Source organism: Squalius cephalus (genome assembly GCF_949319135.1).
Source record: "Squalius cephalus genome assembly, chromosome: 10".
NCBI classification, from domain to species: Eukaryota; Metazoa; Chordata; class Actinopteri; order Cypriniformes; family Leuciscidae; genus Squalius; species Squalius cephalus.
Window position 1 is genome coordinate 1,939,276 of NC_137131.1, and position 27,726 is coordinate 1,967,001.

At 38.0% G+C, this 27,726-nt stretch overlaps 2 protein-coding genes across 9 annotated transcripts in view; both read left to right on the plus strand.

The window, feature by feature from the left end:
• Positions 1–18,438, plus strand: part of tox2 (TOX high mobility group box family member 2) — a 139,684-nt gene extending 121,246 nt beyond the window's left edge. For all 8 annotated transcript variants that reach the window (XM_079883539.1, XM_079883537.1, XM_079883540.1 and 5 more), the window contains 4 exons: positions 6,137–6,217; positions 10,537–10,911; positions 12,739–12,875; positions 14,414–18,438. In XM_079883539.1, the coding sequence (XP_079739665.1) occupies positions 6,137–6,217; positions 10,537–10,911; positions 12,739–12,875; positions 14,414–14,456 (636 nt within the window). In that variant the 3' untranslated portion in view covers positions 14,457–18,438. The remainder of the gene's footprint in view (positions 1–6,136; positions 6,218–10,536; positions 10,912–12,738; positions 12,876–14,413) is intronic.
• Positions 1–27,726, plus strand: part of kif5ab (kinesin family member 5A, b) — a 581,587-nt gene that overhangs the window by 502,069 nt on the left and 51,792 nt on the right. The window lies entirely within an intron of this gene.

The window sequence follows — 27,726 nt, forward strand, 5'->3', positions numbered from 1 at the left end:
AAAGAGTTTTGACATCTTCTGTCTCCCTTCAGCACGATATCTCCCTCTCCCCTCCGGGTTTGAGCCCGTTCCCCGTGTCAGCGGGTCTCACGAGTTATTGTCTTCCATAATTAACCGGTTATCAAACAAGAACATTTCATTAAGGTACAATTACAGCTAATTCTGCGGGGGGCGAGCGGCGTGTCACGATTAAGACACCAACACATGCTCCCGTTACTTCTAATTCATAGCGACCTGCTCCCTCTCTGACGGCTTCAATTGCTAATGAATCCGCTCACTTTGGAATAATTAGACATCCTTAGGCATGGTAATTTATTTAAGAGCTGCTGTCGTTAGGGCCACTCATTAGTGGAGGTTAAATTAATTTGAAACCAACGCTGCTGGAAGCTCCTTGGGAGTTCATTACGACAAAAAACCACGCCACCCCGTTCAATATTTAACTCGCAACACGCGAGGTCACAAACTTACGTTCGCTGAAGGTATTCGAGAGGAATTTATAGTCATTTTTGTTCTGTTGGTTAAATTCAACTCCTCAGTGATGATGGTTCAAACATGCTGACAGATTATTTATATCATTTGAAACAAGCATTTTCTATAACGCTGCTTTGACAGAGTATGTAAAACAGCGCTATACAAGTAAACTTGAGTTGAATGGAATTGAATAATTATACAACTTGAAGTGGTGTCTCTAAATTCACACTCATGAATCAAGGTTGTTGCACTGTAAAATAGAAACTACATAGACTAAGAATTGCGAAGTGCATACAAATCATGAAATGCATAAAAATCCATGTTAGACCAACCGAATTGACCGTTCGCAAAGACCCGCCCCCTTTAGTTACTGTTGCTATGTCCGACAAGCCACGCCTCTCTCACACACAACGCAGAGAAACACACATTGTGGAGGAGAGAGGACACTGACAACACACTGAGACAGGACAGACCAGCTTACTTATGATATGAAACAAAGTCTCAACTCGGTTGTTTTTAACGAAAGTTAAACAATAAATAGCGTTTTGTGGCTCTTTAAAGTGTCTGACAGATCGCTCAGTTAAAGCCGCTCGTGAACCGATCATCTCTTCCTTCTAGTTCATTTATAGCATCAAATAAACATGAATGAACATCAGAAGGAATGTTGTTTTAACAGCGGAAAGACGTCAGTACACTCCGTTTCTCAAGTTAAAATCCTCCAAAGTTAATGTATTAACTCTCCTGACTGCTTCGTCGGACAAAAATGGCGGATTCGGCGGATGGCGGATTATGATTGGTCAGATCGCCTGTCAATCAAACTCCCAACTACTCAAACATTATGGTAGTTGTCTAAAAGAATCTTGCTGAATATTGCTGCAATGTTCATGAGTTCATACATTGCACTATGAATAAATTATGCGGTTACTGTTAGGGGAGTTTTTTTATTTATTTTTTAACACTTTATTTTGATGCTCCCCAACAGACGTTCTACTGACTATAAGTAACTTTGCAACTACATGTCAACTTATTCTCTTAACCCGAACCCTAACACCTAACAGTCTACTAATACTCTAATGAGAGTTATTATAAATAGAGACATAGAGTTGCAAATAGTGCACAAGATCCCGGGCCCTATAGGGCGTCCTGATGGGCCCCCATCTTCCTATAATAAAATAAATAATAAAAAATAAAATAATATGGCCTCTCCTTGATGTTTATAGGGTAATAACTATTAACAATTAACTGTAATGCTTAGAGTAGCCTGATAATGTCTCATGTGTGCATATGTCTTCACACATTTCAAACCTCATTTCCCACCATTCTCTAGCTTACTTTACTGTGGTTACTAAGTTTAAGCTAAATATATTACAATATTTTTTTGTATATATAACAGCCAATGTAGGCTTTAAAATGGCTAATTATTGCTAATTTTAGATATTTATCATTTAAAATGAAACAGGTTTCAATGTAGGCTATTATAATGGTGTGTTGTATGCAAACAGCATTGTTAGTGTACAGTTTATTTATTTAGCCTTTACCTCAGAAACATGTATAACCAAATTATCATCTGAAAGTATATGGAGAGTTCAGATGCAAAAGCCTCTGGAATTTTCTTCTAGAATGATCATTTTTATCAAGCTTGTATATTTAAGTTCAGTAATGTCACTTAAATGACAATTAATAGGTAATTTGCATTGCCAGTTAAGTGAAATTACTGAACTTAATTATATATGAGCTTGATATAAATGATCATTCTAGAAGAAAATTTCAGATGGCACTTAGAGGCTTTTGCATCTGAACTCTTCATATGTTCTGCTCTTTCAATGGGTCGTCTCAGTTCATTTTTAGCACTAACGATTGCGGAGATATTCAAGCAGTTTAGCACTATATATTTCGTGTTCTAGTTTGTGCTCACCTTTCTTTGAAAAGAAGTCATTACCAATTGTTTCCCCTCATTTTGTATTCTTTCCTTCTCCTGTCTTTCCTTTCTTTTTTGGTGGCCTGATTTGGCTTTCTTTGAGAAAGACATTTCTACAGCACAACATGCGTGCCGATGGACTAAACCATTTGGCGCATTAGCAAGGGGAGGGACCAGTCAGTCAATCAACCAAGTTAGTCAGCCAATACACTAACTTTACATTTCATCTGACATTCATTATGAAATTTAATTAGGAAATGAAAATATCCAGGTAAAATAAAATAAATTCCAGACTTTTCAAGGGCCCTCTCTCGCCTTGGGGAACTGGTAATCAGTACTGATTTTACCCCCAGTCCGACGCCAACTTGCAAGTTGCCTGTTCACACCAAGGACGATAACTTTAATAACTATAAAGATCCACACCTTATAAAGATAATGGCACAGAGAAACAATAATTTTCAGAAGGTTTTTTCCAGCTGATGAACAATAAAAACAGCCAATCAGAATCCATCCTTATCTCGAGCTCGAGCATTTAAAGCGACAGAACGATATTGCCGCTATATAGTTATTGTTATAGTTATCATCCTTGGTTTAAACGAGCCTTAACCTTATAGTCCAGATAATCTATACTATATATAACTAAACTAAATATACGGTTACCAAAATGATTGATCAATTTATTGTATTACTAACTGAAAACGTGAAATCTGTCCGGAATAGGGCTGTGTTGAAAAAATCGATTCACCGATTCTGAATCGATTTTCATATTAATTTCTAAAGATCGATCCGTAACTCAGAGGATCGATTTTCCCCGTGAACTTTAACTTTCCGCGTCATTGAATTCACGCATGCGCGCGATGTGGAAGGACATTAAAACATCGTCAGTAACGTTAAGCAAGCGGTTGCTTTGAAAACTCCAGAAACGCTCAAAGCTGCGATCTGGCACCATTTCGGGTTCAGAAGCAATGCAGAGAACGAGCTTGACAAAAGCAAAGGTTTTGTAAGTTCAAATTTTATTTACATTCTGATAGAGATGCGCGGTTGGCGGTTACAGCCGCGGACTCCGCGGATAAACCGTGGATCGGGCGGATGACGTGACGAAAAATTATATTTTCGGATGGGTGGCGGGCGGTTAACCAATCAAATAAAAAATATATGCATACATTAAGCGGATGGCGGGCGGGTGCTGTTTTGAAAATTGGTCAAAAAAGTTTTGTGATGCGGTTGAAATAATAGCCCATCCGCACATCTCATTGTCTGTTTACTGTGAAGCCAGTAACCAACAATCTGTTTACATTTGCACTGGCTTAGAACAAATGTGTTCTAAATGTTGATCATTAAAATAAAAAATAAAGGTGCATTTGCATCTGAACTGTAGCAGCTTTTTGGAAAATTCTTAATGTCATTTTTAATAATAGGCCTACATCAGGTTCGCGTCTAAATAATCGGTCTACTGCTGCTGATATACCTCTGCGTCCTCGGTCGTCTAGTGCAAGTTTGTGAAAGCAGTTGTATCAACACTCTGGAAGGGGGATTGTTCTTTACAACCACCAATACTCCATTAATTTGCAGTTGAATGTCTATAATAATAGTATCAATATGTTGCATAACTACAGTCCTGTAATTCAGGTAACAGCTGGAAAAAAATGCTTTTTTCAAAAACCATTATCTAAATCTCGAAGATCGGATCGGATCGGATCGGATCGAATCGAATAATGATAATCGATTCAAGATCTTGAGAATCGGAATCGAATCGATTCTTGAAATTTGAATCGAAACCCAGCCCTAGTCCGGAACGAGGCATTTTACATTCAGTGAACGAACAAATTCAAATTGACGAAACAAAATAGTGTTACTGAGGACAGTTGTTGAGAAAATGTAAATGAATGCACTTCTCTCAACCTTTCCTTTTTTTCTAGTTGTCAGCGTTTTCGGCTTTCTCTAGTTCATTGATGAGAATGTTAAACAGTCGTTGCTGTTCGTTTGTTAGAGTCGGCATGGAATGGAAGTTGCGCTCGTCTTTTCTTCACCATGTATCCGAGTGAAACGCTTCAGGAACAAGAACAAATGTGGGCGGGGCTTAATTTTGTCTGTGATGAATTGATTGGGTGGTTGTGGTTTGCTATTGGCTGATCTCATGTGAGTGACAGGTTATAGCCCCGCCCACATCATCAGAGAAGAGGAAGTGATTCTGATTCAAGATTATTAACACAATAATGATGTGCACGGATACATCATTTATAATAATGGTAAAAACACTGCAATATTCCATGTAAGAATGGGATTGTCTATTTTGATTTTTGAGAAGTTTGCTCTCCATATAATCGCATCGCTGTCTAGGAGACAGAATTGAGATATTAAAGAGATCTCATCTGTGTTTTTATCTTCCTATGGGACTGCAGCCATATTCATCTTGTTAAGTCACATCGCTTTTTTCTCCATTTGCAATTTAACGTCGTGCCTGGAAGCAGCGTGACGTGTTTTGTCACCGATTTAAAGCGCGTGTTTTCCCTCATAAGATGAAATGGTTCTGATGTCCGCCCCAGTTCCAGAAGGGAATTGGCCGCACTCGTTGCCAAAAAGAAATGGAAACCGTAATTCTGGGATGTGAAATGATTGACAAGCAATTACATTAGCCTACATCGCATTTCATTCACTTTGTGTGCGTTAAAGCCAGGCTTTCTCCCTCCACAACCCCCATCCCTTTCTTCTGTCCTGTTTCTTTGATGTGGGATGTACACTTATAATTCTCCGTGTGTGTTTTAATGGACTTATCAATATGAAACCCTGATATTTAACCCTGTAAAGACTGGCATATGAAATAATAGTCAGAAAATGGAAGAGTTTATTAAACCTTTAAACAAGTTTTTTTTTCCATATATCATATTTGATACATCAGGCTTTTATGGCTGAAATTGTCTGATATAGTGAGAATATGTAGGGGAAAAAAGCTCAATTTTATTCTGAGACTCAAATTGAGAAAAATATGCAATTTGGTTCAGATGCTGATATTTATATGGACAAAAAGATTGTTATAACAGTATAGCACATACTTGCATAAAAGCATATCAATATCTGCCAATAATATGTCTTAGTAAGATGATATTTAATTGCTTAGTTTACAATGATGATTGAGAGATGAACTTCCTCAAAAGCCTGATGATCATATTTGACACTCGTGATTTTTCTAATAAATGACGTATGGATAATCAAGTAAACCAAAGTTGCTTCAGTCCAGTTCAAATATGACTAACAATATCAAAGTTATTATGTTTACTTGATAAAAATCAGTGCAGATTTCAGATCATAAAGACTTGTGAAGCTGGAGCTGAAGGATGTTTGTACAATTAAACTTAAAGACTTTTGATTGACAGTCTAAACTGTCAATCAGAGACAGAAGCACTGGAGGAGATTGACAGGTTTATCAGATCATCATTTAGAGGCTTTAGAAATGTGCATATCAAATATGAAACTAGCTTTATGGGGTTAAGCATGTAGTTATTGTAGTTTTGACAACTGCATTTACATGCAATAACGTTTTCTTCCAATCTGACCTAAAATTAGCCTAGACTGGACGTGATGCTCAGCTATTGCGCGTTTTATACGTGTTCTGTGTAGATGCATGAGGTTGAAAGTTGTTGACGTGACACTGGCCAGGTGCAAAGTGAAGGTTAAGTGCTCATATTCTAGCATTGCGCTTGTGTCTGTTTGTGTGTTTATTCACAGTTGTGTTTCGTTCCCTCGCAGGCATATAAACGGAAAACAGAAGCGGCGAAGAAGGAGTACCTGAAGGCCCTGGCAGCGTACCGAGCCAGCCTGGTTTCCAAGGTAACCGGACGGGTTCACGTCTTTGGGTCAGCGCTAATGTTGGGGGTGCAAACATTAGACTTAAGATTTCAGCACAACATTTCATGGGAAGAGCTGTCAGCGCAAGAGTGCTTGTGTACGTGTGTTTTAAAGGGAAAGTTCAAGGAAAAAAGAAGATTCTGTAATGTATACCTTCATCCCAGTCCATCATGTGACTGGAAGATTTATAAGAAATATAGTGCTACTTTTATGGGGGTTTTTGAGACAAGTGTTTTTATTGTTAACTAAAACTTAAATCATTTTGTTAACTGAAATTAAAATGAAATTAAATAATAATAAAAAACATTTAAATAAATGAAAAACTACATGAACGAAACTAATATAAGTTTAAAAAGTTCTAAAATGATTCAACTAATATAGACTGAAAAAAAAATGAAGAGGATTAAAGCTAAATACAAATAAAAAAAAAAAGTCAAAAGCACACAAAATTACTAAAATTAAAATTAAATCTGAAAATATAATAAAAGCTAAAAATTTTAATAAATACTATAACAGCATCTAATTAATCCTTAAATGACACTTTGACACACATAAGGTGTGTCCCAAATGACACACTATATGCACTTAACCTGTGCACCATGTACTCAACCGTGTAGTTTATTAATTGAATAAATTATGATGTCATTCAACATCAGTCTGTTAGCCCCTCCCCCTCCACCATATAAGGAAAGCTGTGACAGTTCATGAACATTCCACACTTTGTTTCTTTTTTTTCATCAACATTCTATTTGGAATTTTCAGTGTAAACACAGAACTCACACTACAGAATGGCACAGAACAGCGCATAAGTACACTAATTTGGAAGCACCTTTAGTCATAGATCATCGATCATAAGCCCTATTCGGACGGGACTAGTGTAACATGGAGAGGAGGGGTAAAGTAATAATTACCAGAGCTTCTCTGTGATTTCAGTCCCGTCCGAATGTGCATCTCAGTGATCATGATGGACAATGTCAGTAAAGATTACGGCGACTTTTACCTTCAGTAAAAAGGTCCAGAGAAATGTCTTCAGGTAACACTAATCCCGTGCGATTAGACCCGCTGTAAATACGTAAATATTTAGTAATTTCCTGTTTAAAAGTAGTTTTCTGCGGTTTTTCAAGTATGGAGGCGCTTGGAAAAGCATCAGTTGCGTTCTAGTCGCTGGGATGAGTCTGTGGCAAAACTCAAGTGTTTCACACACACCATTCAGATCAGAAAGAAGATCGACAGCACTTGTTTAGAGGCACGAAACATCTTTTAGCGTTAGGTTAGTGCCTTTTACACAATCCAATCTGAAGTTAATTAATACATCGTTCGACCGGACATAACTGTTTTATATATATAAATATAGGTTATATGTGTTTGTGCACGTGATATCAGGAAGCAGTGTAACACACACATGAGGACAGGAGTGACGGCGGTGTGTAAATCGAGTTACTCTCACACCTCTGCTAGTTTACTGAGATCTCTTATCCCGTGCGGATTGACCATTAATATTACAGACGTCCTGTGGTAAAATTACACTCCATCTACCATGGTAAAGTTAATCCCGTCCGAATAGGGCTTTAGAAAATAACCTTGTAAAGATACTGCACGAACTCTCCTTGTAAAAGATGACAGATTCTTCATGTGTGTGTGAACTCATTCTTCACGCTGTTGGCACGCTCGTATATACATTCCCCAAAAACAGCATCATTAGTTCAACCCTAACCATATTCGTCTCTGTCATGTTTCTGCGGTCACTAACCGTTGTTTTAATCCATCGGATTGCTCGGCCGGCCGGCATCACGCATGTGCGATCCATAAATCGATAGCAAATTTGCCAAAGTGATTTGACAGACTCAAACGAGCAGAAATCAGCACGATCTGTCGTTTCATTTCATACGTTCATCTGCATAATAAAAAGCTGCGATTTCAAACCACTAATTTTACATTCATTGTTTCTCTTTTGAAAAACGCAAATTGCATTTTCATGCTAAACACTCTCTCTTCTTTTCCATACCTCGCTCTCTGAGCTCCTTGGCCCTAAACAAGAGCGTTGATTAAGCCGTGAATACAGTATTCATCAAACTCAGAGGCTTTTATTAAACGCCTTTCTCATCCTTCATTGCGTATAATTAAATATTTCGTCAAAATCTGTTTTTGGCAGATGCTTTGCTTGATGTGTTCGTATACTCTCATGCATTGAAAAGGAGGAAAATATGATAGAAAAAAATTGGTCTAACTATCAAATGCACATCGTTTTCACGGCCCAAAACTTGAAACATACACTCGTGAAAAGAGGATCACTCTTTTTACTCATAAATTAGGTTTTCATGCATAATTAAGACTAAAAGAATCGGTGGGAAATGTGAAGTTTGAGAGTGTTTAAACTCTTGCACCTGGTGCTATTTTATAGAGTGATGCATTATTGTCTCAGTAGTTTTATATAAATAAGGGTTTGCGTAAAAGTACATTTTTACTATTGTATTTTGAAAATCTGGATCATTTTATCCTAAATATATCAGAAAGACTTGCAAAAAAAAGTGTAATGTTGTTTAGAGGTTTTATGAAATATGAGGCGGTTAATGGCACCATAAATAACAGTATTTTGTTCTCGCGAAGCTTTTGAAAGCGATCGTATGGTGTGTGATGATGTACGTTCAGGACCTGGACAATCTCCACTTGTTTAATTTAAAGAGAAATGTTTGAAAATGTCCGAAGCAGATGTGCTGGCTCAAACAGTCACGTCCACATGCTTTGCTTCCCCGTTTAGTTTCTCTCGGTTCTCTACGGACACAGACTCAGCCCTCAATCTTTTCATGTTGATCAGTTTAGATGTTCTGCTCAATAAATATGAGGCATTATGAAAGCGCCACGATCGTGACAGCTGATGAACACGACCGACCGCCCATCACGCGCTGGCATTTGAAAAACATATTGCCATTTACGATGCGTAAAACGGTAATGAAACAATGCTCTGCTGTAAGCGCATGCTCTCAATTTGACAAATCAGAGATAGATGTGCTCGTGCGATTGGTGTTTGCTACTGTTTCTCATGTGGTTTTCTGCTGTTCTAAATACTGACACTTCGGTCTTCAAAATAATGATGCTCATTCAAGTATCACCTCAAATGTTTGACCTAAAATATATGCAAATGAGAGCTCTATTAATGTGATCATTTGATGAGAAATGTTTGAGATCATAATTGAAATCTCTGACTTTTGATTGCATGCTTCGGGAAATCCATGCAGTTCTTCTTGAGATCTCTTCTAGAGGAGATTTCTGGGATCTTTTTTCTCCCAGAAACATCTGAGATGCTGGAGACTTTATTTTCTAGCTCAGTGATGACTAGGAGAAACAAATGAGATTTCATTTCCATTGAAGCAAAAGATGCTCTCCTAAAATCATGCTGAATAACCTGATCGTCGAGTTTTGGAGTCTGTGTCAACACTAAGAACATCTCAAATTGTTCTACTGATAATATAATTCGTATTGACAATATTAAGCAGCCTGATTAATCATTAAAAGATGGCGATCTCGATTCAAACGCCCACATGATCTTATTCCTAAATGACAGCGATTCGGCTATTTTTATTAAAACTTTGACAAGATCAAAACCAGAACATTCAAATCTGTGTTCTTTTCAACCACACAGTATCGTTATTTCTGTCTTACAATCATTCAAATCATCAATGAAGTTCTGGGATAAAAGTTTATAGTTGGGATATAAACACTGATGTCTATAGAAGCGTTAAAAATAAAAAAATAAAAATAAAAATCACCCATTGAAAGTCACACGGCGCTTCAAAAAACAATTGTATCGATTACATCGTTATGACAACATGTATTAGTCATTGAATCATTCATTCAAGAGATTCGTTCAATCCAGTAATGAAGTATTTATGAGCGAGTCATTGAATCATTCACTCAATCTTATTTTTTTTAAACAAAAAAAGAATGAACTCAAATAAAATGTACTTTTAAATAGACTGCAGCAAGTAAAAATGTTCAAAACCTCTATTAAATATGATATTTTGTTTAGTTGTCTTAAAAAAAACAAAAAACAAAACATAAGTCTCAATTTATCCAGAATCGTGCAATCAGCTTACACTGTAAATAATTTTGTGAAGTTGAAAGTAAAGATCATGGAGTGCGTTTTACCATTTTAGTCTTTCTACTTGAAAATGTCACGTGTGTTACCTGCCATTTATTTTATGTGTGACATTTCCTAGCAATTTCTTTTCTTATTTAATTTTTCTCACCATTTTTTTTCCCAGTGTAGATGCATTTAATGATGTGCATTTTCTGTCCCTCAGACCTACAGTGACCCGGTGGAGAGCAAAAGCGGCCAGTCTAGCCAGCCGTCGTCACACATGATGCCCCCCAACACCCCCCTGTACAGCGTCCCGCCCCAGCCCTCCTCCCCGTACCCCTTCCCCCTCTCAGACCTCCAGAGCTACGCAGCGGGGGCTCCCAGACACGGCCTGCCCCGCTCGGCCATGCTGCCCGCGCTCAGTGCCTCCCCCCCAGCCTCCTTCCAGATCAGCCCCCCCCTCCACCAGCAGCTCTCCCTGCACCAGGGCTCGCTCCTCAACCAGCCAATCCGCATGCAGCAGGTGCAGTCACAGCCAATCATCTCTCACCAGATGGGCCTCCAGGCTCCGCTGCACTCCCCACCCCCAGGACAGCAGGTTAGCGTGCATGCTGGGAGACGCCACACGTGCTTGTGTTTATGGGCTGCGATAGTGCCATGTAACGCTGTGCATAATATCTGACATTACACTTTACAATAAGGTTCATTAGTTAACTACATTAATTAGCATGAACTAATAATGAACTCCACTTATGCAGCATTTATTATTTTTTGTTAATGTCAATTTCAACATTTACTAATACTTCCTTAAAATCTTGTTATCATTAGTTAATGCACTGTGAACTAACATGCACAAACAATGAACAGCTGTATTTCTATTAACTAACGTTAACAAAGATTAATAAATACTGTAACAAATGTATTACTCCTGGTTAGTGCATGTTAACTAATGAACCTTATTGTAAAGTGTTACCGAAATTTCTATATGCATGTACGACATTTGCCAAAATGTGCAGTGTGGGTACTGACCCACAATGCAATGCATTTCTTTTCCAGTGTTTATTAGATCTTTTTAAAAATGCAAATAAGCCCTAGAAATGTTTAGCATTGCATACTACTAAAAGAGTGTACAATACACAGCATATAATGCACAGTAAATTCTATTTAATTCCAAACATGACCATTTAGCGTGCTATACTGCACACAGCTTCATGTACTATTTTCATGTACTAAACGCCACGCTTGCTTGTGTGTATGAGGTGTGATTGGAACGGCACACTACCATGTAACATTATGCACAGAATAAAAAATGTGCACTGTACAACCAGAACACACTGCAATAGGTACCGTATCCCACAATGCACTGCTCTCAACTTGACCTTCCATTTCCAGTGTTTGTTAATTTGTGATGATAATTGAACGCCATTTGCTCAGAGATTGCACACTGCCATGAAACATTTATCATTGCACACTGCATTGTTCATGTACTACATACTCTACATGTGCAGTGAACATTATGGCAGTATTCCGTTCCAAACTTGCCATGATCGAAATGTTAAACAAGCAAACAAGTTTATTTTTATGTGAAGAAACACTGATACACATGCAGTTTATACCTCCTCGTTTATGTTTAGCACACTGGTATCGCTCAATATTAATAGCGGTGTTCGGAATCAGATCTTGTTGGGAAAATGTTACCAAATGAACTTGAAAAAGGACAGGTCGTGTTTTGCGTGCGAAGCGAAATGAAATGAGATGAAGTGAGAACTGGGGTGGAGGATGTGTTGTTTTGGAGGTGTAGTCTCTGTGCTGGAGACATGTGTGAAGTGAAAAGGTCTGATTTTCTAAAGCGGTCAGTGTTTAGCACCTTCCTACAGTCGAGCAATAAAGAAAACATCTCAGAAACGCTTTTGAAAAGAAGCGAGGAACAAATGCCAGGTTTAATCATTAGAATACAATTGATTTTTTTTTTTTTTAATAATATGCTTTACATACATCTACACTTTATTTAATAATTGGTAACACTTTACAATAAGGTTCATTAGTTAATGTATTAACTAACATGAACTAACCACATTTGTTACTGTATTTGTTAACGTTAGTTAATAAAAATACAGCTGTTCATTGTTAGTTCACAGTGCATTAACTAACGTTAACAAGATTTTAATAAAGTATTAGTAAATGTTGAAATTAGCATTAACAAAGATGAATAAATGCTGTATACGTGCAGTTGAATATTAGCTCATGTTAACTAATGAACATTATTGTAAAGTCTTATCTGATAATTTGTATATTTTAAGTATGTGAAGTACACACATCAGGGTCACACACTTGCATTGCATTGGCTGAGCATTCATATTTGCATGCTTGCATATGTTTCTGGCCTAAAAATGCTAATAAAATGTGTGTATTGTGTCTCTCTCAGGGATTCTCTCACTTACAGTCGGAGTATCAGAAGAGTGTGGGGGGGTCTCAGTCTCCTGGGGCCCCGAACCCGGTGGGCCAGAACCCCGACTGGGACAGCGAGTACTGCAACCGGGAATGCGGCGGAAACCACTGCAGGTAAACAGCGTGTGTGTGTGTGTGTGCGCTATGGTGTTAACTATGTCTGTCCCATGAGACGCGTCATAGTATCAGGGGACTCTGTGAGTGTGTGTGTGAGCAGCATGTGTGGTTTCAGAGCTGTGCGCATGAATTATTTATTGTGTAATATAACAATGCAATACAATGCAAAATAAAATAAAAACCACAAACAGACAATAACAAAGTTAAAAGACTAGTTCACCCAAAAAATGAAAGTTATTCACCCTCATGTCATTCCAGTCCAGACATTTAGCAGAATGTTCACACTGCTCTGAAAGCATTGACAAAAAAACAGGACTCGTAGTCCGTACAAGTCTTGAACTGTTTTCTGAAGTAGGGCTGCGTGATATATTATTATTATATATTTGAAATATTATCACAATATCAAAATGCTTTTCACATATTTGTTAGACCTTGAGAATGAATGTAAACTTGTTTGTTCACAATTAAACTCCACAGAGCAGATACCTTTTAATTCAGGGCCTCGTGAATTTAATTAAGCTTTTAAAATGTAATCAGATGAAAATATGATTAATATACAACAAAACATTGCATTTTTATTTTTTGTCAAATAAGATGCTGCACGACACAACTGTATAAATGTCAAACATGGATGAAAAAAAAAAATCTCGGTTGCATGATATTCCTTAGAAATAGTAATAATAGTATTATTATTACTTTGAGGAGTACATTTTATTAGACAGTAGTGATATATTTCTGTCATCATTTCTCTAAGTTAAACCGAACTTTTATTTTGACGGTTAGTCGTGAAGATCTTTGGTTTCAGTGTGTATTTGACGATAGTTTTCCTAAAATAAAAGCGTTAAAAGCGTGTGAAGTGACTCTAATGATGAAGTTCATGTGTTCATCTCCTCATATATTGAGACACAGAAAACACTGTGAGCGACACATGCGTGTGAGTGTGTGTCAGATGAAACTATAACGATTAGTCGCGATTAATCGACTCCAAAATAAAAGTTTGTTTACATAATATATGTGTGTGTACTGTGTATAATATTCTTAAATATATGCATGCATGTGTGTAAAAAATAATTATGCACAGTACACACATATATAATATGTACACACAAACTTTTATTTTGAATTCGATTAATCGCGATTAAGCGTTTCACAGCTCTGAATCATGCACTGACTGACTGTTGTCGTGTTTATTTCTGCTATGTGAGGGGCTGTTAGATTAATCCAGAGCTTATCATCATCGTTATTGACGTCGATATTGATATTGTGTATCGCCCAGCCCTATTCTGAAGTCATTTGAGAGTTATTAGCATTGCACAAGTCTTATGGATTACTGTTATGATGGTTGGGCTTTTTTTTTGTTTTGTTTTTTTTTGGGTGAAATTCATTCAATGGATTGGTTTGAACTTTAGTTTGGAGTGACACGAGAGTGAGTGAATGATGACACAATTCTTATTTTTGGGTGTCATTTTTCTTGGGTGAAGCTTTTAACGATTTTTTTTTAACCTGACGCTGATTTGTTTCTCATTGTTTTGCAGTGGCAGTATGATAGGCAGGGATAAGCCACTCTACCTCACTTGAAGAAAAACAAGGAGAACGGAAAGAGAAAAGATGAAACAACACCAGGGAGTCCCCCCCGCACCTCTCCACCCTTCCCAGAAATCATCAGTTTCCCTCACTGTCATTTTACATTCGTTTTTAGAAGGATGTGTGTGTGTACGCGTTCTGAAGACTACTAGTGATCCTTTCATTTTTGCCAAGCACTTAAAAATGTACAGGCCTCTGCGCCAGAGACCTCAGAGAGCACTCACCCCGTCTCTGAATAAACTTAAAAGAAAACAACAAAAAAAGATGTATATAACAAAAACGAAAAGGAAAAAAAATAAAGCAAACTACCATTAAACTGGCCCTCAGGGCGAATGAGCTTTAACTATAACAGAGGAAAACTCTCCTCTTAGTCTCTCAGTTACTTTCCTCCTCGTCTCATTTTTGTTTTATTTTGTCGTTGTACTTTTTTATTTATTTCCTGCTTGCAACATAGCTCTTCTTTTTGGCCAAAAAAACAGGTCCGTTACTTTAGGGAAAAAGTCTCTTTCGAGTCTCTGTGAATTTTAGGCAAAAAACAAACAAAAAAAAAAACAAAAAAAAAAACATAGACAATAAAAACAAAAAATACTCAAATGGAAAAATTGATAAATACAACTTCTTTTTGTAAATTTAAAGACCCGTGTAGGTCTTTGTTGATCTGTCACAGTGTGATTGTAAATATCACTTTTTGGGGGGTCAAATTGGGAAGATGAAGTCCAGATATTTTTTCTTCTTTAATATGACTTATAATTCATTGATTTGTATTTTAAATGGTATTTTGTGAATGCGTGCCGGTGTGAATGGGCGTGTGTGTGAGTGTATTTGTGCGTTGTGTAAGTGAACAGCCTGTGCAGGTGATTTCCAGAAGAGTGTTTCCACACCACGTACACAATCTTGCATTAAAATCTGTGCTCACTGGTGTGATTCCCCCTCCCCCCCCCAAAAAAAAAGATCTATGGCAAAACCCATGACAGACTGCATGACCTGGCTCTCCATTTAGGCTCCGCGTTTTTGACTTCGAGACGGACTCCTGCTGGACTCTGAGATCGCAAACACATGGTCTAACGAACTTGTGAAGCGATTTGTTGATTTCCTCTCAGGTTCTAAATGTGAAGCGTAAGGCCCCGATCACACCTGATGCATTTTTCAATTGGTTTCCTATGGCAGTGAGCGTTCTGCGCGCTGTTTATGCGTTTTTGCAGTTAAAAAAAAGCGCCCATCGTCATCGAGTTTTTTTTCCACTGTCCAATCGAATGAATGGAGAGGTGGGCTTTCCGATTTAGTGATGAAAAGCCACAGTTGCTTGAACGCCCGGAGAGTGCGATGATGGAGGATAAACTTGTGGTGCTCTCGCGGGTTACCAGGAACAATAGACTGTAAAAAAATATGGACGTAGTGTCCGTGACGTCACCCGTAGGTTTCTGAAGACCGTTTTTGAAGCCTAAAGTGGGCGTGGCCGACCGTTGCCATCTTGGCAGCGCGTCACTCCCGAATGTATTTATTTTTACAGTCAGACAATGAGCTGAGGTAACGTGACGGCTAACAGACAGCAGACACACGGCTAATGATGACTAATGACCACAGCAGCGGGAATCCACCTGTCACTCAAAAGTGGACACACCCTTAATTATGCAGAAATTTACATTTTACATTTAGTCATTTAGCAGACGCTTTTATCCAAAGCGACTTACATATTAGGACTAAATTAAGTGAGTCATCGTGAATAGGCAAAAACAATGCAAGAAGTGCTCAGAATACGAAGTTCAGGAATTGTAGCATAAGCCCGATAAGCGAGGATTTAAAGGAAAAGGAATTTTTTTTTTTTTTTTTTTTTTTAAGATTAAGTGCTAGCAGAAGAGATGGCACTTTTAAGGCTTAATATAATTTAAACGGTTGAGTTATAAAAAAATTCACCCCCCTCACAGTCGTCATGAAGGGCAAAATTAGCTGTATAGACCAAAACCACTTTTTGCACCAGGCTGTAAACATGTTTTTTTCTGCTGTAAAGTTCGGTATTTTAACATGGAGGAGATGCAGATTTGACTCACTTTTGCAGCCAGCCTCAAGTGGCCAGTTGATGAATTGCCGTTTAATTCACTTCCGTGTTGGTATCAAGAGAGAGACAGGGGCCCTGTCCCAAATGGCACCCTAAGCACTCGTGGTCTTCCTACGAGTCCGCACTTTCGTGATGTAATGCCGCTTTGAGTCCGCATCAGTGCGGGCTCGGCAAAAGTGTGCATCGAGGGCACATATCGACCGCTCGCGAGCACCCTTCTGAGGCCTAAAATGACAAATGGGACACCCTACGGTCTCATGGACTTAACGGACACGCGGCATTTTAAGTCCACAAGACCGAAAGTGCATATGAAGTGTGCCATTTGGGACTTGGCTGCGCCTCGCGTTTTTGCAGTTGAAAAAAAAGCAACTCCGAGTGGAAAAAGCGCCCGACGTCATCGTGTTTTTTTCCACTGTCCAATCGAATGAATGGAGAGGCGGGCTTTCCGATTTAGTGATGAAAAGCCACAGTTGCTTGAACGCCCGGAGAGTGCGAAGATGGAGGATAAACTTGTGGTGCTCTCGCGGGTTACCAGGAGCTTAACGACTTCACGAACCGTAACTACCACAATGTTAACAGAAAGTAAATAAAGTTATTACATGGCTTGGTTGAATTCTAATGTAGAATGCGGTGTGTTATTTCTTGATAAGTATAACACACCGTTGCCATGAAAAACAGAGCGTTGCTATGGACGCAGGATTCTAACCGTAGAGACGGAACGGACTATTTTCTTTAGCGGAAGCAATACAATCGTTTTTAAATCCATATTTTGTGACAAATTATTGATTTATTTGGTAGGTAGCCATGTGATAAGCGGTTCGCGTCGGGGTCCTGATCAGCCTGTCGGGGTTGTATTCGCTATAACAACCGCCTCGCTCTACATTATCCCTTGCTTAATAAAAGGCTGATTTGACGTTTACTTGATTGACAGGACAGCTGTTTCAGTGGTTGCCTAGCAACATAAAAAACGCAGCGCACTGCTCGTTCTGTGTGATGAACCTGAAAAACGCGTTAGGTGTGATCGGGGCCTTATGTTCTGAAGGCGCCTCCAGATTCAGGTCAAAGGTCAGAAACATACTTTACACAAGTACACAGATGTGAACACACACGTTTAACTTTAACTATATCATTCAGCAATATTCTCTTGAAACTTTTGTCCACCGTGACAGTAGATGAAGAACATGCACCGCATACTTCGGTTGTGCTGAATCACCCAGACACATCTCACATCGTGTACTTGAATAGAGTTCGTTTCAAGTCTAACGCAGTTGTTCTATTGAAACCCGGGGTCATTTCTTTTGCCTGGTCTTCTTGACTGACATTAAAAACCACCAATATAACATGTAAAGGTGAACTATAATGTTCTCAATGTGAGATAATACAGCACACAGTAAATTAAATCAACAGTGGGTCTATAGTTTTCTAGTAGCTTTTGCTAGATGTTCTATTGTGTTGATCTCATCTTTAAGTTTTGTGGGAAAAAATTAAATGCATTTGATCATTTAGTCAAACGTTTTATTTTAATCTTTTTTTTTTTTTCTCTACTGTAGCATACTATTTTTAGTTGAATAAAATAAATAGTGTACAAACCTGCCAATTGTAGTTATTTTATTTGTAAAGTCAGCAATGATAATTATTTTAAAATCGTTATCAGCAAGTTGCCCATCAGTTAATATTTAATAATGTTTAACAGGTTTCTATTTATGAACAAAATGAGATCAATTTTGCTTATAACTACAATATTTGAATTTTATTGTTATTTTGTTTTTGGATTATGATTATGATGATGACCATTGCTTTTATTTTTTATTTTTACTTTTTTGAATACTGTATTTTTTTTTCTTTCCTTGCCAGCCAGGTCATTTTGTGTCACTATGCCTTTTTGTTTCATTTTGTCTGTAATAAAAACGTTAAATAAGAGATTTGTGGTGTTTTCTTTATCGACATTCATAACGACCACTTCCTTTAGAGATGCACCGATATTTAAAAATTTTGGCCGATACCGATAATTCTTTACACTTGAAAGCCGATAACTATGGAAGCTTGTTTCCGCTATAGAATAAAACATTTTAAAAGATAATTGCCACTTTTTATCTCAAAATTGCAAGTTTACATCTCGCAATTCTGACTTTATTTCTCAGAATTGCGAGATATAAAGTCAGAATTGCGAGATATAAAGTCAGAATCGCGTGAAATAAAGTCGCAGTTGCGTCATATAAAGTCAGAATTCTGACTTTTTTTCTCGCAATTGCGACTTTATATCACGCAATTCTGACTTTATATCTCACAATTGTGAGTTTATATCTCGCAATTCTGATATCTTTTCTCACAATTGTGAGATATACTCACAATTGTGAGATATAAAGTCAGAATTGCGTGATATAAAGTCGCAATTGCGAGAAAAAAAGTCAGAATTCTGACTTTATATGACGCAATTGTGACTTTATTTCACTATTCTAAGGGAAAAAAAGACAGAATTTTTTTTTTTTTTTACCTCAGAATAGTTTATATCTCACAATTCTGACTTTTGCGCAATTGTGACTTTATATCATGCAATTCTGACTTTATATCTCCCAATTGCGTATTATAAAGTCAGAATTGCGAGATATAAACATGCAATTCTGAGAAAAAAAATCAGAATTTCAAGTATATTTCTCGCAATTGTGAGTTTATATCTCATAATTCTGACTTTATAACACACAATTGCGACTTTATATCACGCAATTCTGACTTTATAACCTGCAATTGCGACTTTATATCACGTAATTCTGAGAAAAAAAGTGAGATTGTGAGATTAAAAAGTCGCAATTACATTTTTTACTTGTTCACTCTGTGGCGGAAACAAGCTTCCATAGATAACCGATATATCGGCCGATAAATCTAAATCTTTATATAATTTTCTGAGAGCCTGATCACAAAATCAAAAGTCTCATCATTAAAATCCATGTCCCTAACTCACAATTACAATGTTCTCGTTGTGATTTTATGTAGCCGATATGACAGACATGTTGCATTTCACTGTATTTTCCTTTTTTGAAGTGATTCCAATCATATTTCAAGCAATTTAAAACCATCATGTTGAACAGTGCACATCTGAAGCATCTCAGCTGAAGGAAATAATACATTATTTATCAGCTTTAATATATCAGTCACATTTTCTCACTAGGCCGATACGGATACGGTGGCGATATATCGTGCTCTATATGCTGTTTGATGATATTTGCTTAAATGCTTAAATGAATTGAGCGATCTGAAAACATGCATTTGCAATGGTCGGTTACTTTACTGTTATAAAAGAAATCCTCTGTCTAAAATGAGAAAGAGAAAAGTATTATGCTATAACACACATGAGTCACTCTCACAGCAGGGAACATGAATGCTAAACGTCTCGTGTGCTTTTACTGCAAATCAACATCCATACGGTGTGTTTTAGCGGACTCTTGGACATCTCTTGGTTATTGTGGTTGATTCTAAAAGTATAGACCAACATTTATCATATTATGAATTTTTTTTTTCTTCAAAGCAGTTGACAAGCAAAGCTATACAGTAAAACTGCCTCGCCGCCCTCCATTTATGTTTTATTCATATTGCGGCGGGTGTTGAATTGGCAGATAGATCATTATTGAACAATTGGAAACCAGAACCGCCATTTCGTGCTGAGACGCACATTACGAGGAATATCTCAGTCATATAATCTTAATGAAACATACGATGGTGGAGATGGAAAGATGTCGTTTCACTGTGCAATTGTGCGCGTGTTATTGTTTGTGTGTATTACAATAAAGCAACAAGCAAAACCTTGATATTTCATTGCATGAAGCACCAGGAAGGAGGCCAAAAGTTCAACTTTCCATAGGAATGATGAGATATCTTTAATATTACAATTGCATCAACTACACGATGAGATTAAATAGAGACTTTATGTCCCCATGCTTTATTTTTCCTGAGACCTCAATAATCTCCAATGCTTTTCCTCTAGATTTGCCATGGTTCTAAAGTCATGCAATCAAAAGTCAGTCATTTTACTTTAGCAATCTGTAAAATGTTCATTGAGAGAAAAAAAAGTCCATCTGGAAATGATTGGATGGTGAAATGTGGTTCTATATATAACAGGTGATTGAAAAACAAGGCGGATTGCTGATGGTTTTTTTTAGAAATATTTTTTTTATGTGGAAAACAGAACTGTAAAAGTACATAGAAAAGGTAATTGCAACTTTTTATCTCACAATTCAGACTTTGTAATTCGCAATTTACTTTTTTTTTTTTAATCAGAATTGTGGTAAACTTGCAAGTGCAAGAAAAAAGTCTGAATTGTGAGATAAAAAGTTGCAATATTCCGTGGCAAAAACAAGCTTAAAAAAGGGTCTATTTTAGTAGCATGCTTAAAAAAAAAAAAAAGCAGGTAACACTTTATTTTACAGTGTCCTTGTTACATATGTTCTTACCATAGTAATAACATTAAATGATGCATATTCACATGCAACTAACCCTCAACCAAACCCTAATCCTAACCCTATATTCAGTACTTGTTAGCTAATATTACTCAGTACTTAAATATATAATTACACTGCAACAAGGACACCTTGAAATAAAGTGTAACCCATTAAGAATCCAGCGCTTGTATAGTAGGTTTGCCGTTCGATCAGTGGACATCAGGACTGAACAGTGAAACAGTTTATGACCTGCGACATGGAAACTTTCCACTTCTGCGGTCGAAGCATTTGCGGTGCAACGAGCACTGAACAGACTCTGACAAGAGCTTTTCATCTGGCTTTTTTCTTTCTGTTTCTTGTCATTTTCTTTTCCTTTGATGTCGCACATGTAACGTATGTGCTATGGTTTCCATGTCAACATTTTTAGCTAACGAGACCACATGTGTAACTGTTCTGGTATTCTTTAACAGGGGAGGTTAGTTTAAGTCTTTTTCCTGTACCTTTCTCTCTGACTGGTCTTTTGTTAGAGGAGAGAGAGAGAGAGAGAGAGAGAGAGAGAGAGAGAGAGAGAGAGAGAGAGAGAAGCGTTCAGGAAACGTGGGCGGATTTGACAAGAAAAGAGTTTCAGTTTCTGTCTTTTATAAGAGCTTTTTTCTTTTCATGCCTTTCTTCATTATTATTTTTTATTTTTAGGTTCAGCAAAATGAAAAGTTTCAGAAAAGAGGGCTTGGAAACCCAAGAAAATATTCCTGTGCACAACTAGGCCAGTTTTATTATCGGATTAATCACAAAAACATGTCCAGACTAAGATGCGTACATGCTTTCAATTAAAATAAATTCACATTGCGGCAATAAAATGTATGGTCAAAATGTGCTTAATTGTCAAAAATGATGTGATGGTCCTAAAATAGTTATGCAAAAATATAATGTCTTTCACTTTTGGGATGAAATATATCAGAGAAAAACATGAGGAAGGGCGTTTATACTCTAAAATACTCACAAAACAAACATGCATTTTAATCAGAACTATTTACACAGTTTTGAGAACAAGAAACTTTAGACAGAATTGAACGGCTTGAAAGATTCGTAACAAGCAATATTTACATGCACAAATTAAAGAAAATGATTTCCAGGTGCTTGATCAGCAGGAAAGGGTTACTGATAAACAGGAAATAGTTATCATTCATTGTTACTGGTGTTTTTAGTTCATGCAAATGACTTGATAACATCGAGCAAAGTTAATTTTGTGTTTCTGCAGACCTGTTTGTTTGTAACATTAGAATTTATAAGATAAAACTATTTTTAAGCCTCAGTCCTGGCGACTTCAACCAGTAGGTCTGCAGCTTATATGAAATATGATTTTGTCATTAAGGATGTAACCAGTGCTGTTATTATAAACCCTAACCATTAGGTCTTTTAAAACTTTTAAATGAGTTTAAAGTTGAAATACAAAAAACTAATAAAAAAAAAGTTAAAAAAAAAAAAAAAAGTTAAAACAAAATATTAATAAATCCTATAAATCATGTTACTATAACACTAAATGTATTGTGTGTGTTTTGTGCACCTGGTCTTTTTTCAGCGTTTCCCACAAAGGAGCTGTTACATGTTACATGTACTTAATGCATAATTACATGCAACTAACTCTCAACCAAACCCTAATCCTATCCTAACCCTATAGTAAGTACATGTTAATTAATATTACTCAGTACTTAAATATATAATTACACTAACTCAACCAAATATAGAAATATGTTTCCTTGTAAACACCTTGTAAACTCTCTCTTCTGAACGCACACGGATCGATCCCCAATTTGACCCTGAAAAGTCGATTTTATTAGTATTCAGTTATTAAAGAATTTAAAGTTGTGAACTGAAACGTGCATTTTATTCGCTCATGAATAATGTGGGTGTGGACCAGATGAAACGGAAGCGTCAAAAGTCTTTCTTTCTTATCAGGCAGGTGCTCCACCTGAATTTACTGTAACACCAGACTGTCCAGATCGTGCTGTCGATAGCTGTGTGTGAATGTGTGTTTCCCCTGCGCGGGAGGAAGTCCGTGTTGCAGAGAAAAACCCTCTCAAAGTTTATTGACTTTCTTTTCTCGTGGCTCTGTTGGCTTCAGCTGCCCACATCCACCCAGAGAAACCACCAGCGCTCGAATCGAAATAACAGACATGTTCCAGAATTTTAACTGATCTTGGGTCACTCATACAGAGAGTGAGTCAAAAGCTGACGCTCATGGTTTGTCATAACGTGCTGAAGTTCCTTTAGAGGTTAAGAAGGTCAGTTTCTTGAAGGAACTCGTGTGAATTTCACACCGATCCCAGCAGACTTACTGATAATGCTTTCCCAGACTTCATTTCAATGTAACACACATCGCAGAACCTAATAATATGAGATAATATGAGAAAATAAGCTCTCCGCTTATTCTTTAAAATACCCACAAAACAAATCAGAACTATTTACAGTTTTGAGAATAAGAAAAAGGCAGCTGTGCTCAACTAGGCCAGTTTTATTATCGGTTTAATCACAAAAACATGTCCAGACTATGACTATCACATTACAGCAATAAAATGTGTGGTCAAAATGTCATAAAAATATGCAAAAAAATACGATTACCCTAAAATAGTCTTCATTTTCATTATGCAAAATATAGTTTCTTTCATGAAATATGAGATTAAAAAACACACAAACAAAGAAGGGCACTTGGTTTGCAACCAGTCGGATTTACACTGTTTTGAGAATAAGAAACTTTAGACTGAATTGGACAGCTTCATTATTTACATTCACAAAACATAGAAAATGATTTCCAGGTGCTTGATCAGCAGGAGATAGTTATAATTCATTGTAACTGATCATTTTAGCTCATGCTAATCACTTGATAACATCAAGCATTTTGTTCATTTTGTGTTTCTGCAGAACTGTTTGTCTGAAACATTAGAGTTTGTAAGATAGGGGAACATTTTTTAAGCCTCAGTCTTGGAAACTTAAACCAGTAAATGGACAAAATAAAATAAAAAAATGATCGAAATGCACCTTCTCCAGCTCCACCTGTATAGATCTGCTACTGGTAATTGTATGCTATTTGTGCTGAAGCAGTAGGGTTGTAATCAACCAAAGAAAATCTTGGTCGACTAAAGTCCTGAAATTTTCGACTAAAAATCGACTAAAAATGACGTTAGGAAAAAAAACACTTTAAATGAATTAGCTGCGCACTGTGCGCCTTGTTGTCCGCCTAAATGAATTATAAATAAACATAAAAAACTAGAAGGCTATTTGCAGTATTAAATCGTTTTTGACGTAATTATTTTGCACTGAAATGAGTCTGACACACGAGTCTGTCGGCTCTGGCAGCGTTGCTTCACGTGCACCTGCGCAATATCAGATCAGAGCCTATGATTTCCGAAAATAGTACTATGTTGTCAACTAGTGATATCATGACAAGAACTTTTGAGGAATATGTAACATAATTTAGACAATTGTTTTTGTCATATGTATTATAACTGACGGACACTATGATTTCAGCCGCTCTGTGCAGCTCGCGAACATAGAAGCTCAGCTTCGCGGCTGAGACACGAATAGACTATTAACTTAAAGCTTTTACTCTTAAACACAAAAGGCACGTTCACTTTAATAAAAAAATAATATTTATTAAACAAACCAGATCAAGTAATAATATTCAGCAAACCTTCTAGTAGCCTACTTTCTTCAATCTGTCTCTCTTCTCCAGTAGCGGGTTGGGCTAATCCAAAAGACGTGAAAACAAGGGGGGTGTTCTGAAGACAGACTGTTAGCTGCTACCTGTGAAACAGCGGTGCTCTGAAAACACCCCCATTAGCAATTAGTGCTTTCCACCTGATGAAATGAACGCGGCAAAACTGATGAAATGAACGCGACAAAACTAATGAAATGAACGCGTCAAATAATCTACCAATCAGAATTTTGTTTGAGCCAGAACGTATCGACCAAATAATCGACTGGGAGATTACAGCCCTATGAAGCAGTATGTCTTACATGCTCCCACCAGCTGATCAGTGTATGTATTGACAGTAACAAGTCCATGTACTTGCTCTGCAGCAGCAGCAATAACCAACAGCAGCAGCAATAACCAACATCAGCAGCAACGGCAATAACAGAAGCAGCAATAACCAACATCAGCAGCAACGGCAATAACAGCAGCAGCAATAACCAACAGCAGCAGCAGCAATAACAGCAGCAGCAATAACCAACAGCAGCAGCAATAACAGAAGCAGCAGCAACAGCAATAACAGTAACAGCAGCAATAACAGCAGCAACAGCAATAACAGTAACAGCAGCAATAACAGCAGCAGCAGCAATAACAGCAGCAGCAACGGCAACAACAGCAGCAGCAATAACCAACAGCAGCAGCAATAACCAACATCAGCAGCAACTGCAATAACAGCAGCAATAACCAACAGCAGCAATAACAGCAGTAGCAATAACCAACAGCAGCAATAACAGCAGCAGCAATAACCAACAGCAGTAGCAATAACCAACAGCAGCAGCAATAACCAACATCAGCAGCAACAGCAATAACAGCAGCGGCAATAACCAACATCAGCAGCAACAGCAATAACAGCAGCGGCAATAACAGCAGCAGCAGCAGCAGCAATAACCAACAGTAGCAGCAATAACAGCAGCAACAGCAGCAATAACCAACATCAGCAGCAACTGCAATAACAGCAGCGGCAATAACAACAGCAGCAGCAACAGCAATAACAGCAGCAGCAATAACAGCAGCAGCAGCAGCAATAACCAACAGCAGCAGCAGCAGCAATAACCAACAGTAGCAGCAATAACAGCAGCAGCAGCAGCAGGAGCAATAACAGCAGCAGCAATAACCAACAGCACCAGCAACGGCAATAACACCAGCAGCAACAGCAATAACAGCAGCGGCAATAACAGCAGCAGCAGCAATAACAGCAGCAGCAGCAATAACCAACAACAGCAGCAATAACAGCAGCAGCAGCAGCAATAACCAACAGCAGCAGCAATAACAGCAGCAACAGCAATAACAGCAGCAGCAATAACCAACAGCACCAGCAACGGCAATAACACCAGCAGCAGCAGCAATAACAGCAGCAGCAGCAATAACCAACAACAGCAGCAATAACAGCAGCAGCAATAACCAACAGCACCAGCAACGGCAATAACACCAGCAGCAGCAGCAATAACAGCAGCAGCAGCAATAACCAACAACAGCAGCAATAACAGCAGCAGCAGCAGCAATAACCAACAGCAGCAGCAATAACAGCAGCAACAGCAATAACAGCAGCAGGAGCAATAACCAACAGCAGCAGCAATAACAGCAGCAGCAGCAATAACAGCAGCAGCAATAACCAACAGCAGCAGCAATAACAGCAGCAGCAGCAATAACCAACAACAGCAGCAATAACAGCAGCAGCAGCAATAACCAACAGCAGCAGCAATAACAGCAGCAACAGCAATAACAGCAGCAGGAGCAATAACAGCAGCAGCAATAACCAACAGCAGCAGCAATAACAGCAGCAGCAATAACCAACAACAGCAGCAATAACAGCAGCAGCAATAACAGCAGCAGCAGCAATAACCAACAGCAGCAGCAATAACAGCAGCAACAGCAATAACAGCAGCAGGAGCAATAACAGCAGCAGCAATAACCAACAGCAGCAGCAATGGCAATAACAGCAGCAGCAGCAACAGCAATAACAGCAGAAAAAACAGCAGCGGCAATAACAGCAGCAACAGCAATAACAGCAGCAGAAAAAAACAGCAGCCGCAATAACAGCAGCAGCAGCAATAACCAACAGCAGCAATAACAGCAGCAGCAATGGCAATAAAAGCAGCAGCAATGGCAATAACAGCAGCAGCAGCAACAGCAATAACAGCAGCAGCAGCAGCAGCAATAACAGCAGCAGCAGAAAAAACAGCAGCCGCAATAACAGCAGCAATAACCAACAGCAGCAGCAATGGCAATAACAGCAGCAGCAGCAACAACAGCAATAACAGCAGCAGAAAAAACAGCAGCAACAGCAATAACAGCAGCAGCAATAACAGCAGCAGCAGCAATAACAGCAGCAACAGCAATAACAGCAGCAGCAATAACAGCAGCAGCAGCAATAACAGCAGCAGCAGCAATAACAGCAGCAACAGCAATAACAGCAGCAACAGCAATAACAGCAGCAGCAGAAAAAACAGCAACAATAACAGCAGCAATAACCAACAGCAGCAGCAATAACCAACAGCAGCAATAACAGCAGCAGCAATAACCAACAGCAGCAATAACAGCAACAATAACAGCAGCAATAACTCACAGTGCTTTCAGGTGGAGCAGCGTTTACAGAGCCGTACATCAATGACAAGCTGCGCATAACAAATAATCGCAGCCTATGCGATTTCATAATCGCCATAAGCATAATCGTTTTAAGCGCGATTTCATGTTAATTGCGATTAATCGGGCAGCCCTAATATATATATTTTGATATACATATATACACCAAATTAAACATTAAATGAAGATAGTGTTCCATGAAACGACGAGGATGATTAAAGTATTTTACAGTAATTTTAATTTTTGGATGATCTATAATCTATAGCTTTAAATTTGTACTGAGGGTGTGTGTTAGTATAGCTTGAAATCCAGAGAGTCTAAATGTCTTATTAACACACACTCACACTCACACACTCACACAAACTCAAATAAATGAAAATCCTAATCTAATTTAATTAAGGTCCTTAAAAAAAATCCTGTGTGCTTCTTTTTATTGAGCCGTTT